The sequence below is a fragment of the Panthera onca genome, chromosome B3 (genome assembly GCF_046562875.1).
Source record: "Panthera onca isolate mPanOnc1 chromosome B3, mPanOnc1 haplotype 2, whole genome shotgun sequence".
In the NCBI taxonomy this organism is placed as follows: domain Eukaryota; kingdom Metazoa; phylum Chordata; class Mammalia; order Carnivora; family Felidae; genus Panthera; species Panthera onca.
In genome coordinates, this window is record NC_138344.1 from 20,344,942 (window position 1) to 20,363,343 (window position 18,402).

General features: G+C 43.4%; 1 protein-coding gene across 3 annotated transcripts in view; it reads left to right on the forward strand.

Annotated features, from left to right (window-relative positions):
• Nucleotides 1–1,263: 1,263 nt before the first annotated feature.
• ENTREP2 (endosomal transmembrane epsin interactor 2) overlaps nt 1,264–18,402 on the forward strand; it is a 475,619-nt gene continuing 458,480 nt past the window's right edge. Inside the window, exon 1 of one of the 3 annotated variants that reach the window (XM_060617855.3) lies at nt 1,264–1,854. In XM_060617855.3, the coding sequence (XP_060473838.1) occupies nt 1,636–1,854 (219 nt within the window). In that variant the 5' untranslated portion in view covers nt 1,264–1,635. The remainder of the gene's footprint in view (nt 1,855–18,402) is intronic. The other 2 variants (XM_060617854.3, XM_060617857.3) reach the window with 2 other exon arrangements.

Below are 18,402 nucleotides of genomic sequence, written 5' to 3' on the forward strand. Positions count from 1 at the left end.
TTGTACTCCAGTGCTCTAAATGACGCCAGCCTGAGGCTCAGCCATGTTATAGATAAAAACTGGAGGAAAAGGCAGTGTTTGGCCACAGGCCAGCATTTTGAAGTCAGCCACTTTATCTGTGGAATTCCCCACCCCCAGTTCATCCCTTGGCCATCCCTTTAAATTGGAAAATAAATCCCATTCCTGCTAAGGTGTTGGCTGATAAAGGCTTGAGCTATTGCCCCTTCAAGAGGAATTTGCATTTTAATAGAGCCTCGTCAAGCCCCAAAGGAATCAATATCTCTAACGGTGAAATTTCAAGCACCAGCAACTGAGATGTTCCGGGCTAGACTCTCCAGTGTTTCGGGTCCAGCAGGCGACTCCTTCAGTTCCACAGTACAATTGTGAAAAAATGGCCTGGGGAATGACCTCCCATTGCCCTTTATTACTATGAACTTTGCCTTTTTGGCTTGATTCCTTCAGACTTCCTAACACTCCTGGGTCTCTTAATACGTGAACACATCCTTTTCAACACCAGCGGTCTTAAAGTTGTCACATCAACAGGGCCACAAAGCGAATTATGACAATCAGAACTTCCAAGTTTTCTTGGCATCTCAAAGAAGCTGATAATCAATTTAAAACCTTATACTGGCTAAAGGGAGTAGGGACGATTTAATAGGCCCTTAATGACGTTGTTCATTTAAATTCGTTTTGTGCAATTTGTTTTAAGCCCAAACTTTTCATTTGCATCAAGAGCCCTGCAAACTAAAGGTGGGTAAGAGACGTCCGTTTGTGAACTGGGAATGTTTTAAATGCCGAGTCTTCCCGGGCCCAGTTCTCAGACGATGGCTTGGGAAATTGCGGAACTGCAGAAAAGCGGCATCTTGGATCTTGGAATTCCGCATTTGGTAGGCGCTGCTGCGCGCCACACCTGGGGCAGCGCGCTCGGAATTCACCTCCTCTCTTCTCCCCGACTGGCCGCGCGGTCTCCCCCTCACCCCCCGCCCCCGCCGCCGCGGAAAGCCCGGGTCCCGGGCTGGCCCCGGGCTCGGCCCGCGGCTCGGTCCCTGCGGCTCCGGCCGGCCCTCGGGGCCCGGCTCCCGCGGACTCAGGGTTCGGTCGCTGAGGCTGCTGCCCTCGACCTTGACGCGCCTGCGGTCCTCACTCCCGTCCCGCGCGGGAGGCGAGAGCGCCGAGGCCCGGCCGCGGGGACCGCACCTGCGCCCACCCGCTGCCGGCTCGCGCTCCGGCCCCCCGTCCCGGCCAGGCGCGCGGCGGCGGGGCTCGCGCCCGGGGACGGCGGAGGCTCGCCCCCGGCACGCGGCAGCGGCGGCGGCTCGCGCCCGCGCTCGGGCGAGAGAACGCGCGGGGCGGGCGGGAGAGGGCGCAGCGCGGCGCGGCCGGCGGGCGGGCGGCCCTGCGGAGCGGCGGCGGCGGCATGGGCGCGGGCACGGGCAGGGGCAGCGGGCGCCCGGCTCCCCGCCCGGCCCGGCCCGCTCCCGGAGCGCGGCCGCCGCAGCCCCCGCGGCCCGCGGGAAGGCCGTCCCCTCGCCCGGCGCAACTTGCCTCGGACCCTCTGTGAGGAGAGGCGGCGGCGGCGGCGGCGCGCGCCGAGGCCGGGCGGGAGCGGGGCGAGGCGTGCGGGCGCCCGGCGCGATGCCTCGGGCCGGCGGTCCCCGCGCGCCGCGCCCCGCCGCGCTGCCCCGCAGCCTGTCCCGCCTGCGCGAGTGCCCGGGCCGCTCCCGCATCGTGCTGGCGCTCGGGGCCACGCAGATGGCGCTCGGATGCCTCATCGTGGCGGTGAGCTTCGCCGCGCTGGCGCTCACCACCTCGGCCCGCGTCCGCCACTCCTGTCCCTTCTGGGCTGGCTTCTCGGTGAGTGTCTTCGGCCGGGCAGGGGAGGTGTGCTCCGGGCCCCGAGGCTGTGGCCCGCCTGGGACGGCACCGAGGGCACCAAGTTCGGGGCGCGAACACCCGGGGCCGAGCTGCTGCAGCGCGGGTGCAGTTCAGAAAACTCCGGGCTGAATAACTCCGGGGACCTTACCGCTCTCGGAGCATCGCTTTCCCTTTCCTGGAGCGCTGATCCCCGAGTTACTTTTCTTGGAGGAAACCGAAGCCGTGCGCCCGCCCTCCTCCGGGTGAGGGTGGGCAGCGCGCGCGCAACCGGCCGCGGGGTCTCCACTGGGCCCTCGGTGACTCTGCGCTCTGGGGACCCGCGACTCGCGACGCGCCCCGGCCGAACTCGGTGCCGGACCCAGCAGCCAAGAGGCCCTGACAGAAGCGGGGAGGCGGGGTCCGAACCGGGTGCGGGGCTGCGACTCTGCGCGCGTCTCGCCTTCGCGGCGGCCGGAGCTGGGGCCTGGGGCGGGGCGGGGGGGGGGGGGTGCGGCGCGCTGGGCGCGTCCCGTCCGGGTGCTGGTCAGTCCCGGCGCGAAGAACGGCTGGTCCCCCTGCGGCCATTCAAAGACTTGGCATTGGGGATTTCGCGTTTCCCGCGTGCGTCTGGAACGCAGTGCTCTGGGGGCGGCGGGACTGTGCAGGCGACCCGAAGCCGGAGTCCGGGGGCGTGTTTTCTGAGCTTCAGACCTCCACGGTGCCCGATTTTCAGGCTGTTGACCCCCAAATTAGAGAAGCCAGTGACTAAGAATCCTCCACAGGAGAAAGCCACCAGGAGAGCTGTATTTTAAGGAAGTGATTGTCCGTCCCCAAGAGTTAATTGGGGGGGGGGGGGTGCATTTTATAGCCTTTTGATGAAAGTTGTGTTTTCCTTACGTTAGTAAAAAATGGACTTACGGAAATGGAAGAAATACACGCAGGGCATTTGTGAAGAGAAGCACTTGTTCTGAGAACTCTTGACATCTGTAACTACATTTGGTTTATGGTGCTGGAGTACATTTTATAGGCTTAAGCTGCAAACTCAGTATGTTTTAATTCCATCTCCAGAAATCCAAACTAAGCCTTTGTAATGAACGTTTACTGTTTGTTCTTGAATGTTGAAATTTAACAATTCTACCCAGCTTTGCTTTTTTCGTGTTGTTGCTCTTTTGTAATGGCCTCTGTTCTCCCAAGTTCACGCATGGTTTTTAAAATGGGATCTGAGTAAAACTGACTGTGAGACACCCTGATCGATACAGGTGTGGTCCTTCATCCTAATGGGGGTATTAATTTTCAAAGCTTATTTCAGACCACGGTTGAGTCTTGGAGAGCTGATTAGGAACAACAGTATGTGTGGCCACAGCTCAGAGTGTTTAAATCAGAGAGAGGAGGTTGGAGGCAGGAACCGGGGAGCCATGATTCAAACGGACCACTATATATAGTTTTCACACATCTGTTGCTCAGTTTTTAGCATTATTTAATATGCATTATTTTCATGTCGTCTGTTTTGTGGGCACTGATGTTTATGTCTGCTGCAACCAGCCTACAGGTGGCAGACTGGTAAATTAGCTTTACTTCCTGGCTCCTCCCTGAGCCTCCCTTTCTCCCACTTAGCCTTAGCTATGATTTTGGTACTCCCAAAGGGCAATGAAAAACAGCTGCCTTTTAAGAATAAAGCCAAAAGGGAAAACATTACCTGGACACGGTGGTAAAACTATTCATGTGAAAAATTCATACTCCAGTTTAGTCTAAAGAGGCAAGTAAGTATGTAAAACAATAATTCACTTTGCATTTCCGGTGTTATTCCTTTCAACGACTACAACCTATTCGTTTTAACTTCCCATAATTCAGAGTGGTTCTGCAATTGTGTCTATGTGCAGGCATTTCTCTGGGTTCTGGGGACAACAATGAACACAACAAACTCTGCCTACATTTTTGAGATTTTAAAGTAACCTCCACCCTCCATCTGTCTTCTACCCTACCCCCTCACATCCACTTTCTCATTGCCTTGTTTTCTTTCTTCAAACTTAATCTGCTGCAAGCACCATTGAAATTCTTTTAATACAGTGTATTCCATTTTTCACGTATTGCTTCTGTCCTTTGTAGAAGTGGTGGTTGATTCTAGTTATGCTGGGACAGGTTTGCATGTTAGCATGGCTGTGAGTGGTTAACATTGGCCCCTTACCTTATGTATGCCTATCCCCTGAGACCTGGAAACTTCCCTGAAAGGGTATTTTTCATTTAAGAACAGTGACTGGGGTATCTGACTTTATACTGAAATCAGATTGTGGGGTTAGGGCCACACTCTGGTTCCTCTGCATCTTCTGTAATGAAATATGAGGGCTCTAGAAATCTCTAGATTTCTAGGCCTTCTCTATGCTTTGCACGTAATGAAGACTCACTGTAAAAATGAGTTGCCTCTATTTAAGAAAAAGTAATGCATCAGAAAAAGAGCTCACACTTTTTGAGCCCGTACTGCATGCCAGACTTAAAGCTGAGTGTCTTATATGGTGTGATAGCACATTTCGTCTGTGGCCCTCGGTGCTCACGCTCTTGTGCAGTTCCCTCCACTTGAATTTGGACCCGGCTTCTGACTTGCTTAGCCAGTAGAATCCTGATAACAGAGGCAGTCTCAATGCTGGGCCTGAGCCCTAAGAAGTCTTGGCAGCCTCTGCTGAGCACACTGAGATGAAGGGCGATTAAATCACTTGCTGTATTTATTAGTCGAGGTTCTGCAGAGAAAGAACCAATAGCTTCTCCTTCATTCAATTGAACTGGCTGACATGGAAGCCTAGAAAGCCCGTGATCTTGCCATCAGGAAAGCCGGTGGTATAATTCACTCTGGGTCCAAAGGGCCAACAACCAGCGGTCAGTGGTTTAATTCCTGGTGCAAGTCTGAAAATCTGAGAACCAGGAGTGCTGGTATCTAAGGGCAGGAGAAGACGGATGTCCCAGCTGAGTCAGAGAATGTGAAATCACCCATCCTCTGTCTTTTTTGTTCTCTGCAGGCCCTCAAGGAATAGGATGATGCCTGCCCATCTTGGTGAGGGCCATTAGTCAGTCGACTGATGCAAATGCTAATCTCTCCCACACACTCACAGAAACCTTTTACCAGCTATCTGGGCATCCTCTAGCCCAGTCATGTGGACACATAAAATTAACCATCACACCTGCTTAAGGTTACCCAGCTAAGAAGTGGCCACTGTTGGGTTTGAACTTAGTTGCTTTGAAGTTAGAGGCCACGCTTCCAGCCCTTAGACTTAAACTGCGCACCTCACCCCCCCTACCCCAGGCAGAGGCAGAGGGGATGGAATAAAAAAAGTACAGTAGTAAAGAGTCAAAGGTAAAGGCCTCAAGGAGGTCACACCTGTTTCTTAGGAAAAACACATAACATGCATGGAAAGGTGAAGATTCAAGAAAAATTTGGCGGGGCATCACATTGGGGATGGATATGTAAGGTTTAGGGAGTACCTTGGCAAAGGTGGAGAGAGGCAGCGGGGCAGTTGGTATATCAATCACCTGCAGACCACCTTCAAATGGCATTCCTGCCCTGGGTCCTTGCTACCCAGCGGGGAGTTGGGGGGTGGACTGACTCCCTCATAGATGAAGGTCCAGCCCATTTTGAGAGCTGATGATCTATAAGAAGAGTTTCTAAGACTCACAGAGCTAGGTCTTGAGTAGTTACCCTTTAGCAGGGAAGCTTCATTATGTTTCTTTGAAAATTTCGTAAGGCCCAGGACATCGGAGACAAATTCACAATGTGAATTATCCACATTACCAGTTACATAGTTGATAAAGACATAGTCATTGGGAGCCGACTGTGTAACTGTGTATGTATGTGTGTATGTATATTTTTTTTTTTTTCTGTAAAAGCAACACTGTTGGATTTTTTCATAGCCCAAAGGCAGTATATACTTGTTGCGGTAACTGAAACAAAGAAAAAATGAGAGCAGTGCCTCCTTCTATCCCAATTCTATACCTGGAGGTAACCTGTATTACCAGTGTTGGGTAATGTTCCATGCTTTTCTTTACAATCACAAAAGTGTGAAAATTTATGTATATGTGTGGAATATGTTTCTTTTCTTTTAAAAAGATTTACAAAAGGATTGTACTGTACACCTTACTCCGTGACTTTTTAAGTCTAGTATATACTAAATATCCCCAGCCATAACCCATTATTATCATTATCCCCATTATTTGTAATGACTGTATTAGAGTCCATAGTATGAATTACCATAATTTTTTCCATTCTCCTCCTGTTGGAGATATTCTGGTTGTAGCAGTTCTCCGTCTCTACAAACATTGCTGCTTATCTAACCTTAGGGGCCAATCCTTGTTTTTGAATGCAAATTCCCCAAAGTGGAATTGCCACAGGGTATTCAAATTTAGAATTTTGTTGGACGTTGCCAGATTAACTTCCACAGAAGATTGTAGTCATTGCTAACCACAGGAGCATTTTATAAGTGTGCCCTTTGCCACCCTCTCCCCAGCACAGGATGTTACAAATACAGGATTTGTATTTACCCTATGGGAGAAAAAAGACATTTCCTGTTTTCATTTGATCTGCATTTCCATGGTTCCTTTATTATATGCAAGTATTTTCTTGCAATATCTTCACTTCTCATTTGGCTTAATTTTTGGCATCTTTTGCCCTATAGAAATTTAAGGACTTTTTATGTAGTCAGTTTCGTTTGTTTTCTCTTTTACAGTTTCAGGTTTCTTTTCTCTGAGTTAAACGGGTCGTCATTACAGAGGCCACACAGATACTTCTTTTCAACTTCCTTCTGATGTTTTCAGATTTTAACTCATCCAGAATTGCTTTTGCATATGGTATGAAAAAAAGGGCATAAGTTTATTTGCTTTCAGACAAATATCCTATGTGGTTCTGTTTTGGGGCTCTATTCAGTTTTACTTTTTAAATTGTCTATTACAAAGTCAATGCAGCATCATTATTTTGATTATAGTAACCGCATGTTTCACTCTCTGGTAAACCATGAGCCTCCCCACTCTTTGCTTTTTCAAAAGTGCCTTAGCTGTTATTCCATGTGAACTTTAAAATATCTGGTCCACTTATTCTTTACTTTAGGATGCCTTTATTTCATCTCTGTTCCTGAAGGGCATTTTCACTAGGTATAGAATTCTGGGTTGGCAATTCTTTCCTTTTAGGGTTTAAAAACATCCTAATTCCAAAAATAATAATAATAAAAATATCCTAATCCCTTAAAAAAATCCCTATTCCTGCTGTCCTCCATGTTTTCTGATAGAAATCCATGGTGATATAAATTGTCATTGCCAAGAAGGTGACAGACATTTTCTCCTGTCATTTCCATTCTGCCATTAAACTCATCCAGTGAGTTTTTATTTTACTTATTATCTTTTCACTTAAAAAATTTCCCTTTGGTTCTTCTTCATATCTCCTATTTTTTTCCCCCTTACTTTTGTGTAGTTTTCATTCATTTCCAAAATAGTGACCCTTACTCATTGGAGCATTTTTATTATTGTTGCTTTAAAGTCTTTTTGTTTGAGAATTCCAAAATCTATCATTGTTTTCCCATGGAAGTTGACATTTTTCCTGAATCTGTGCATGCTGAATAATTTTGGATTGTGTCCCGGACATATTGAATATTATGTTGTGAGTCTCTGGATATTGTTTGAACCCTAAGGAGACTGTTGATGGTTTTGTTTTTAGCAGGCTCTCTTTCCTCCTGAGTTTAGACCACAGGTTGTGACCAGCTTACTGTGGGTTGTGGTTCTAACATCAGTTCATTTTTCAAAATCTCTGCAGTCCTATTCAGATCTGTCCTGCACATGTGCCACTCAGTGGCCAATCTGGCAATTAGATGGTGATCTGTCCTGTAGATCTGTTCCCAAAGTTTGTGTTTTCTGTTTAAGGTAGTATGTACACATGCATACCTTGCAGATGAGCCCATGAGTTCATAAACAAACTTCAGGGATCTCTTTCCCTGGCTCCTTCCTCTGTGATATGGGTGTCTTGTATGTTCCTGGGGCTTTCCTTATCCAGTCCTCCAAGGAAGCTAGGGCTTTACCTCGCTTTGCTGCATAATTCCTGTGCCTGCATTTGGCTAGGGGACATACAGTAGGAGGACAGATAGAGAATCAGCAACAAGGCTTTTCCCTGTCTTCTTGGGACCAAGCTCCCACACTCAGAGAGGAAGATTCTTCTGTGCCTTGCCTGTTCTTGCTGCTGTTATGGTATTGTGTGGGGGCGGGGGTGTGAGAGAAAGAAGAAAGAGAAATCCAAAAGAGAAGACAATGGCTATTGCTTTACTCTTTTATGGCATTGGGAGGCATATTTCCAAATCCTTGAGCCAGAACTAGAGGGCTTCCAGGCTCTTTGGTTGCATGAGTGTTCAATTTTGGGTTTCAGGCTGTGCTGAGCTTTGGCTAGGGGGTACTGAAGAGGGAAAAATGATAAAGTACTGCCAATTTGGTGGTACTTTGAATTGTATTGTTCTTCCCTAGTCCACCTGGTACTTTATTTTTCAGAGTTTTCAAGCTGTTTATTCTATGCATTCTGTTAGGTCTTACAGGTGTAATCAGTGGGAGACACAGGGTAATGTGTGTTTGCTGACTCACCTGGAATGAGAATCTCAGTGTTTTTAATATACTTACTACTTGAACCAAACATACTATATTCAGATAAGTGTCCTTTTTAAAAGTCCACAGACACACAGTTTTCCATTTGCAATAACTGGTAATATTGAACCCAGGAGGAGTTTACTAAATAATGAGCTTCAGAAAATGATATGATGACTGTCAAAGATTTTCATAAATCATAGGGATGAACGTTGACTGTATTTAACTGGAGAACTAAAACATGACAGGGCACCTGGGTGGCTTAGTCGGTTAAGTGTCTGACTCTCGGTTTCTGCTCAGGTCACGATCTCACAGTTTTATGAGTTCTAGCCCTGCTTCTGGCTCTGTGCTGACAGTGCAGAGCCTGCTTGGGATTCTCTCTCTCTCCCTGTCTCTCTGCCCCTCCCCTGCTCACACTGTCTTTGTCTCTCTCAAAAATTAATAAATAAATTTAAATTAAAAAAAACCCTAAAACATGACAATAGGGGAGCAAATCAATGCATAAGTGTTACATGCTTTGATTATATAGAATTGTGCAGTTAAAAAAATAAATGGTAGGAGATGAGGGGAAAGTAAAGAGAAAGTAGCATACACTACTTGTCACATTAGCTAAATTAACTAGGAGTAGAAAATGTCTCTTGAGGCCGACGAAGCAAGTAGGAGAAAGTTAAATTTATTTAAGACTATAAAGATTAGCACCAAATTAATACTAGAGACTCAAGCTGATGGTTTGAGAAGAGTGAGGGAGGAAGAAGCATCTCCTGGCTACTTGCATTATTGCTTGTAGCAGTGAGGTCATAATATCTAAAAGAAGAGGTTACCGAGGGGGTTATACAAGGTACTAATATACAAGTAGTAACTAGAACCCACATCCTTCTTGCATACCTAAAGAAATGCGGAGAGAGATAGAGAAAGCAAGCAGAAACTGCAAGCCCACATGCCTAAAGACTTTGTGTATGCGTGTAGGTGTTTTAAATGTAAGGTTAAAAAAAATCTGCCATAGCTGATGCCAAATATATAGACTGTATTAATATATGTAAATGGGCTTAATTAACCTAGTTAAAAAACCTTTTCAGGTGACTAACAAAGCAAGATCCAGAGATAGACCTAAAAAAAAAAAAAAAAAGCTGGAAAGGCTAAAAGTAAAAAAAAAACCAAAAAACTGGAAAAGATACACCAGGCAATTTCAAATACAGAGAGGGCCAGTGGACAGACAAGGTGCAGTTCATCTATTCTTGCTTATTCATGATACAAGATAATGCCATTTTCATATTTTTATTCTCCTGATGAATATTTTGACAGTACTTATCGCTCCTTTATAGAGAAATGGCTTATTTCTTTTATTTAGAAATTTTCTTACTCTGTTTATTTTATTTACTTATTTTCTTAAACTCATTGTTTTTAAGTTTATTTATTTGTAGAGAGAGTGTGCACATACGTGTGCATGAGCACAAGTAGGGGAGGGGCAGAGAGAGAGAGGCAGAGAGAGAATCCTAAGCAGGGGTGTGAACCCATGAACCATGAGATCATGACTTGAGCTGAAATCAAGAGCCGGATGCTTAACCAACTGAACCCCCCAGATGCCCTTTTTTTTTAAAGAGACAGAGCATGAGCAAGGAGAGGGGCAGAGGGAGAGGGAGAGAGAGAATCCCAAGCAGGCTCCGTGCTCACTCAGCAAGGAGCCCAATGTGGGGCTTGATCCCACAACCGTAGAATAGGACCTGAACTGAAATTAAGAGTTGGATGCTCAACCAACTGAGGTAGCCAGGTGCCCTTTACCTATTCTATTAATAAAATTTTTTTTAATGTTTATTTTTGAGAGAGACAGAGTGTGAGCAGGAATGGGCAGAGAGAGAGGGAGACACAGAATCCCAGCAGGCTCCAGGCTCTTAGCTGTCAACACAGAACCCGACGCAGGGCTCGAACTCATGAACTGTGAGATCATGACCTGAGCTGAAGTCAGACTCTTAACCAACTCAGCCACCCAGGTGTCCCATTACTTATTCTATTTTTAAGTAACTTTGGGCTTTCTATACCTACATTCATGTCACCTATAAATAATTTTATTTTTTCATGTCCAGTATTTTTCATATTTCAATATTTGTTTTCTACTGCTTATTTCTTTTAGTTATTGCATTGATTGAAACCTCAATAATTTCAAAGGATAGTTTGAAAGGAAACACCAATGTCTTGTTTTTCATTTTAGCTGGAATGGCTTTCATTTCATTGCTTTAAGCCGATGTTTGATTTTATTTCTTAGTAACTAGGTAAGTTTGAATACTTAAATTTTGCTACAATTTCAAACTTGTGGAGAAGTTCCAAGAAAAGCCCTAAGACTCCTTAATCTAGGGTATGTTAATAATTCACCAATTATTAACATTTTTTTTTGCCTCATTAGCTTTATCATTTGCAGATGCCCAAACGTCTGATTGACCAATGGATCCATCAGTAATGCATCTATCTACATATTTTTTCTAAACCACTTGCAGGTACATTGCAGACCTCATGCCTCCTTTCCCCTAAATACTTCAGTCTTTCCTTGTAAGGGCATAATGTACACATGGGGCACTAATAAAAGTCAGGAAATGAACAGTGACACAACAGTCCATATTCAAGTTTTGCCAATGTCCCCAAAGTGTTCCTTATAAATATTTCTCCTGCCTGCTCTCTAGTCTAGCATTCACACTAAGAGTTTAAAATTCATACGTAGGTAGTTAATTTTTCAGGTATTTTTAGTTGTGTATTTATATAATCCCTTGGTTTTTCTCCTTCAGTAATCGATAAACTGAAGTACGTTGATAGATTTCCTAACATTGAATTATCCTTGGATTTCTGAAATAACCCTTATCACTTATTCTCTTAACATAGTATTGGAATTCATGTCCTAATGTATTAAGATGTTTGCTTCTATGATTACATACAAAGGTGGGCTGGAGTTTGTGTGTCCATGCATGTTCACTGGCACACACTATCTTTATTAAGTTTTGTTAAGTTGTGCTGGCTTTGTAAAATAAATTGGTGAGTTTTCCATATTTGTCTGTGGATTAGCATGGGAAAGAGCTGTTCTTTGTAAAGTTAGCTCATCTGTAAAGCCTATTGCCTATTTTAAGTGCTAGATTAATAACCATTAATTGTCTTACATATTGGTCTATTCAAGTTGTCATCTCAGGAAATTTTGGCTTTTGGTTTTATTTATTTTTTTCTACTTGAAAATTGTCACTTGCTGTCTATTATAATCATTTCTAGTTCATTAAGTTCCACTTTTTATCCTTATTACATTCCTCCTCTATTTTGTTTTATTTTCTTAGTTTTGTAATTTTTAAGTTGCATATTTGACATATTTATTCTTGTTTAAATAATAAAGCAATTATTTACCATTTTATTCTGTGTATAGGTATATTTGTAGCACACAGATTTTTTTTCATTTTTTTAATGTTTATTTATTTATTTTGAGAGAGACAGCACAAGTCGGGGAGGGGCAGAGAGAGAGACAGAGAGGGTGTGTGTGTGAGAATCCCAAGCAGGCTCTCCACTGTCAGTGCAGAACCCCACATGGGGTTTGATCTCACAAACTGTGAGATCATGACCTGAGCCAAAATCAAGAGTCGGATGCTTAACTGACTGAGCCCCTGAGGTGGCTCACAGATTTCAGTAAAGTGTTCTTCCACTTATATTCATTTTTAGAAGCTTATAATTTTAGTCTTGATTTTTATTTTGATCCTGGGGTTCTGTAAAAGAATTTTTCTTAATTAGCAGATAGTCTTTTTTGAGAGGTGGAGGTTGGGTGTCGTTGTTGTGTTACTGATTTCTTGTTTTACTTAATGATAGTCAATGCAGCTTGCCAAGTTTCTTTTTGTTATTTAGTAGTTTTTAAAATCATCAGTACATTGTTACTTTTTCAAAGTTAAATATTTTACTTTTTTTTTTTGTCTGTGTGATTTGTCACATTGTTTGACAGGTGTGTCAAAGTCATCCCCTGTTTTATGTTTTGAATTCTTGTATTTCTATGACTTTGCTTTATGTTATGTTATTTATTTATTTATTTAAAATGTTTATTTATTTTTGAGAGAGAGCATGTGTGCATGCCCACATGCACATGAGTGGGGGAGTGGAGGGGGAGGGAGAGAAAGAGGATCTTCACTGACAGCAGCAAGCCCAGTGTGGGGCTTGAACTCACAAACCACAAGATCATGACCTGAGCTGAAGTCAGATGCTCAACTGACTGAGCCATCCAGATGCCTGCATTGCTTTATTTATTTATTTTTACCTTGATGTTGTTTTGTGTGTATGTGTTTATGACTATGCCTTATTTATTTATTTATTTATTTAATATTAAATTTATTCTCAAATTGGTTTCCATACAACACCCAGTGCTCATCTCAAAAGGTGCCCTCCTCAATACCCATCACCCACCCTCCCCTCCCTTCCACCCCCCATCAACCCTCAGTTTGTTCTCGGTTTTTAAGAGTCTCTTATGCTTTGGCTCTCTCCCACTCTAACCTCTTTTTTTTTTTTTTTTCCTTCCCCTCCCCTATGGACTTCTGTTAAGTTTCTCAGGATTATGCCTTATTTATTGATGATACCTTCTGTCATAACATAGTATACATCTTTGTTGTGAGCTTTTGGTATTGGATTCCACTTTATCTGATATTAGTATCACCACTCCTGCCTTAAAAAAAATTACTACAACATTAGAGACTTTTATTGTCCCTGTAATTTTTGTAGTCAACACCTTTTTGTAGTCAACACATATTTATCAGTTTCTTTGGCTTACCATTGCTTCTTATATCCTGTTACTTTCTTGGGGCTTTAATTTATTCTTTAGTCAAAGTATCTTTAGCAATTCTTTCAGTGAAAGTTTGTGAGTGTTAATTTGTCTGAAAAAATTCTCTATTTCACTCTGTCTTTTGAAAGATTGTTTATCTGGCTGTAAAATTCTAGGTTGACAGTTATTTTTCCTCAGTATTTTGAGGATGTCTTCTAGCCTCTGGTTTTGTAGAAATTCTGTTCTTATAGTCGGCTTGTAAGAAATCTTCCTTTTCTTGGGTTGCTTTTTAAGTTATCTTCTTGACTTGATGGTCTGCACTTTCAGTGAATGTGGATTTACAGCATGAATCCTGTTCTCAAGTTCAGCCTTTTGAGGATTGATCATGTCTTTCCATATGTATCCTGGACTTCCTTCTATCTTGCCAGTCTATTTTCCTCTTGTTCAGTTTGTCTGACTCTGTCTTTCTGTGCTGCATTCTGAATACCTTCCTCATGTTTCTTCCATTTCATGAGCTCCTTTTAGCTGTTTATTATCAGCTTTTGAACCTGTCCTTTGAGTTTCTGAACTCAATGACTATGTTTTTTATTTCCAAACCTTCTATTTTTCTCTTTTCTAAGTCTGCCTTTATTCTGTCATAGTACTTTGTTCTTAAGGTCTTGATCCTTCCTCTCTTTTATGTCTTCAATAAATTTAAGCAAAAATGGTTTTATATGCCTTGTCCTTTGGTATTTCCCTTACCAGAAGTCCTGTGGACTACTTCTGTGTGTTATCTGCTCATGGGCAGGGGATGTGGTTTCTTGTATATTTTGTAATAGTGTTTTGTAGGGGGCAGAGGGGTTGAGCACGTCTTCAGTGGCCTTTTGCTGTGGAAACCTCATGTGGTCTAAAATGAGCATTCGTTCCTTCAGAGAGGCTTTACAGAACTTCTGTTAGGCTCCAGATATCACCATCCTGGGACCAATTTCTGTTAATTTATTTGCTTGAGAGTTCCTGCCTCATGTGGTTGCCAGAAATATATTGAGTGTTTATTCTTTGAGCTTTATGCTTTGATTTTAGTTCTGGTTTTCCCTACCTCTTGTGGACCAGAGTTCCTGACTTTCCTTCCAGCTCAGGCATTAGCTAAGCCCCTGGCCATCACATCTGTGACTCCCCACCCAGTTGCACTCAACATGAAATGTTTTGTTGCTGCCTGTTCAGTCCTTCTAGCTCTCAGAGGTGGGAAGGTCTCTGTCTCAATAGAGGCTGCCATCTTGCCTGGATTGGAAGCTGATCTCTTTTTAAAACTCGTTTTCTGTGTGCCTCTTGTCAATAGAACATAGCTGGACTTTGATTTTGAATCTAACCTGTAAATCCTTATGATCTGATAGAGGGAATTCAAGGCATTCCCATTTATTAAGATAAGTGGATTTAGTTTTATTCCTTTTGACTTAATTTATTATTACACATTGTCATTTTCTGTTTTTTTCTCTTCCTTTGGCTTGCCTGGGCAAGTTGTTTTTTTTTTTTTAAATATTTTTTAAAATTGTAAAATGTACATAACAAAATTTACCATCTTAGGCATTTTAAAGTGTATTTTTCTGTGGCGTTAAGAACATTCCCATTGTCTACAGTTGTCACCATTCATGTCCAGAACTTCTGCCCAGCTGAAGCTCTACATTCATGAAACACTAACTCCTCATTCTCTTCTCCCCCAGCCTCTGGCAACCACTATTCTGCTTTCTGTCTCTATGAATTTGGCTGTTCCATGTGCCTCATGTAAGTGGAATAATATGATATTTGTCTTTTTGCTATTGGCTTATTCTACTCAACATCCACAAGGTTTATCCATGGGGTAGCATGTATCAGAATTTCCTTTCTTTTTAAGGCTGAACAATATTCTCTTGTGTGTACGTACCACATTCTACTTATCCATTCACCCTTCAGTGGACACTTGGGTTGTTTCTGTGTTTTGGCCACTGTGAATAATGCTGTGTGTGGCTGTGTAAATATCTGTTCTCAAGTTGATTTTTATTCCATTTTCCAACACTCTTCACCTCTGCCTCTCCATTCTTTGGGTGGTTCTTATTTTCATCTTGGACAATCTATTTCGTTTCCTTTCTTTAAAGTTAAGTTTATTGATTTATTTTGAGAGAGAGAGCATGCAAGTGGGGAAGGGGCAGAGAGAGAGAGAGGGAGAGAGCAGTGCACAGCGCAGAGCCTGATGCAGGGCTCAAACTCGGGAACCATGAAATCATGACTTGAGCCAAAGTCACATGCTTAACCGACTGAGCCACCCAGGTGCCCCCTGGACAATCTATTTCAACCTGAATTTTCTTTTTTCTTGTTAAAAATTTTTTTTTAGCGTTTATTTATTTTTGAGATGAGAGAGACAGAGCATGAACAGGGGAGGGTCAGAGAGAGAGGGAGACACAGAATCTGAGACAGGCTCCAGGCTCTGAGCTGTCAGTACAGAGCCCGACGTGGGGCTCGAACTTATGGACCACGAGATCATGACCTGAGCCGAAGTCGGACACCCAACCGACTGAGCCACCCAGGCACCCCTCAATCTGAGTTTTCTAATAGCACACCAAATTAAGTGAGTGATATGATCACTATCCTTTTCATTCAAGCCAAACTGTTTCTTCACCCTTTCCCACCTCCCAGTTCCACCAACTCCTACCCCCTGACTGGCAGCCCCTCAAGAAGAAGCCTCTGGAACCTTTCTGTGTCCCTGATTCAGTTTTAAAGGCTAGTTCAAAAGGAAATGGATTTTGAACATTATACAGTATACATACTTTGAACATGTGAGGGAGAATATTTTTTACTTCATATGTCAGGCTTTTACTGGAGAATTTGGAATTTGAATCTTGAAAAGGTCAAAAAGTACCATATCCTATGGTTTTATTGAAGAGTAAAGAAAATGTAATAAAGCCCTTGATGGTTTCCTAGACTACTTGGTATTGTTGCCATATTTGCTGATGAATTCAAACCATGTCTGAGGCACTTGCCCTTCCAGAGCTGGTGTCAGGGTGACAGCAACAGGAGAGATGTTGATAGACACAGCAAAAGCTAGGATAGGGCTTCCTCTCAGCCCCCAGCACCCTACCCTTCTTTGTTCTCCACAGGCACCTGCTGCTGAGAACACTACCCATTGAAGGGAAGACCTTCACAGTCCTTGGAGAAACCCCATGTGTCTTTCTCACTGGGGTAATCTGTGTAATGGCTCCTGTTAGCTTTTCTGGAGGCTCCATAGGGGTTCCTACCCATGTGCCCATCTGGGGTAGCCCTGGGGCCTTTCTTTGAGAGACGAGGTGTGATTTCTTTCTTTTTTTTTTGAATGTTTATTTATCTTTGACACACACACACACACACACACACACACACACACACACAGTGTGGGTGGGGAAGGGGCAGAGACAGAGGGAGACAGAATCTGAAACAGGCTCCAGGCTCTGAGCTGTCAGCATGGAGTGGGATGTGGGGCTCGAACTCACAAGCCATGAGATCACCACTTGAGCCGAAGTAGGACACTTAACCGACTGAGCCACCCAGGCGGCCCAGCCAGGAGTGATTTGTAGTAAAGGTCTGATTTCTAGGTCCACCATCCCTGCCATGCCTAGGTTCAGGGTACCTGAATTCTGTTTCTACATTTAGGCACTTAAACTTAACTGACCTAACGTGAATAACATGTTTTGGAATTGTAGTTTCAATTTATTATCATGACCTGCTTTTATCTCCTCTACTGTTGACGAAAACATCATATTTTACTTAATGGGTATAGGATAGTGAAGTGGACAGTGATTTAAGGAGCCTACAGGATTTGGGGATACTGGCATTTTTGGGAGAGAGGGAGGTGTCAAGTCAAGTATTCAGGGCCTGGCAAATGTAAAAAAAACGACTTCTTTTGTATCAGCAGCTACCAGAACCTATTACGTACTTATCTACCACATAGGCATGAGGTTGAATTGTTGTAAAATAAGTTCTTAAGATTCAAGCACATTCTTTTTTGGAGAAAATGTAGAAAATTTGAAATTGATGAGAAAGTAAATTTTTAGTTGAAAAATGCTAAAGTTATCTAATTATAAGTGAAGTGTTGGCTTGTCGTCCATGATGAGAAATTATAGATAATGGCTTTGATAGTGAACATGGATGGTGATTTTGAAATAGATATTTGGAACACTCAGCAAAATTTGAAAGGACTATGATAATGACACCTACTTAGCATGTTAATAAGCAACTTAGCCACAATGAGCATATACTCATCAGAATCATCTGATTAAAAAAAAAACAAAAACAGAAAGTTCTTTTCAGCTATTCACAAAGGGACACTACCTTTTTAGAAACTAATTTTTGACCCAGTCTCAGAAAAAGGCAGGGGCTCCTGGGTGGCTCAGTCGGTTAAGTGTCAGACTTTGGCTCAGGTCATGATCTCGAGGTTAGTGAGTTCTAGCCTTGCCTCGGGCTCTGTGCTGACAGCTCAGAGCCTGGAGCCTGCCTCAGACTCTGTGTCTCCCTCTCTTTCTGCCCCTACCCTGCTCACACTCTGTCTCTCTCTCAAGAATAAAATAAAATAAACATTCACAATTTTTTTTAATTAAAAAAAGAAAAAGGCAAAGAAAACATGGCATCTTCTTTTCACCTGCCAGTTTATTGATTGAGCATTGGTGTTCTCCATATCCACTCTCCAAGTCCTTGGTTGCCTTTTGGTGTCACTAGAAGGGGGTGAGGCTCAGTACCCACTCTTTTCTCTTAAAAGGAAATAACACCTAAGAAGTGCTAGTGGATTAATAGAGCCTTAAAGGGCACCTGGGTGATTTAGTTGCTTGGGTGTCTAACTCTTGGTTTCAGCTCGGGTCATGATCTTGGTGGTTTTGTGAGTTCAAGCCCTGCATTGAGCTCTGTGCTGCCAGCACAGAGCCTGCTTGGGATTCTGTCTCTTTTTCCTCTCTCTCTCTGCCCCTCCCCCATTCGCATTGTCTCTGTCTCTCTCAAAATAAATAAATAAATTTAAGAAAGAATCGAGCCTTAAGTCTCTTGTAACTGGTGGTAAATAACTTCTCCCAAGATTGACTTTCTCTTTAAAAAAGAGGGTGTGGGCACACCTGGGTGGCTCAGTCAGTTAAGTGTCTGACTTTGGCTCAGGTCATAGTCTTGCCCTCTGTGAGTTCAAGCCTTGCATCGGGCTCTGTGCTGACAGCTCAGAG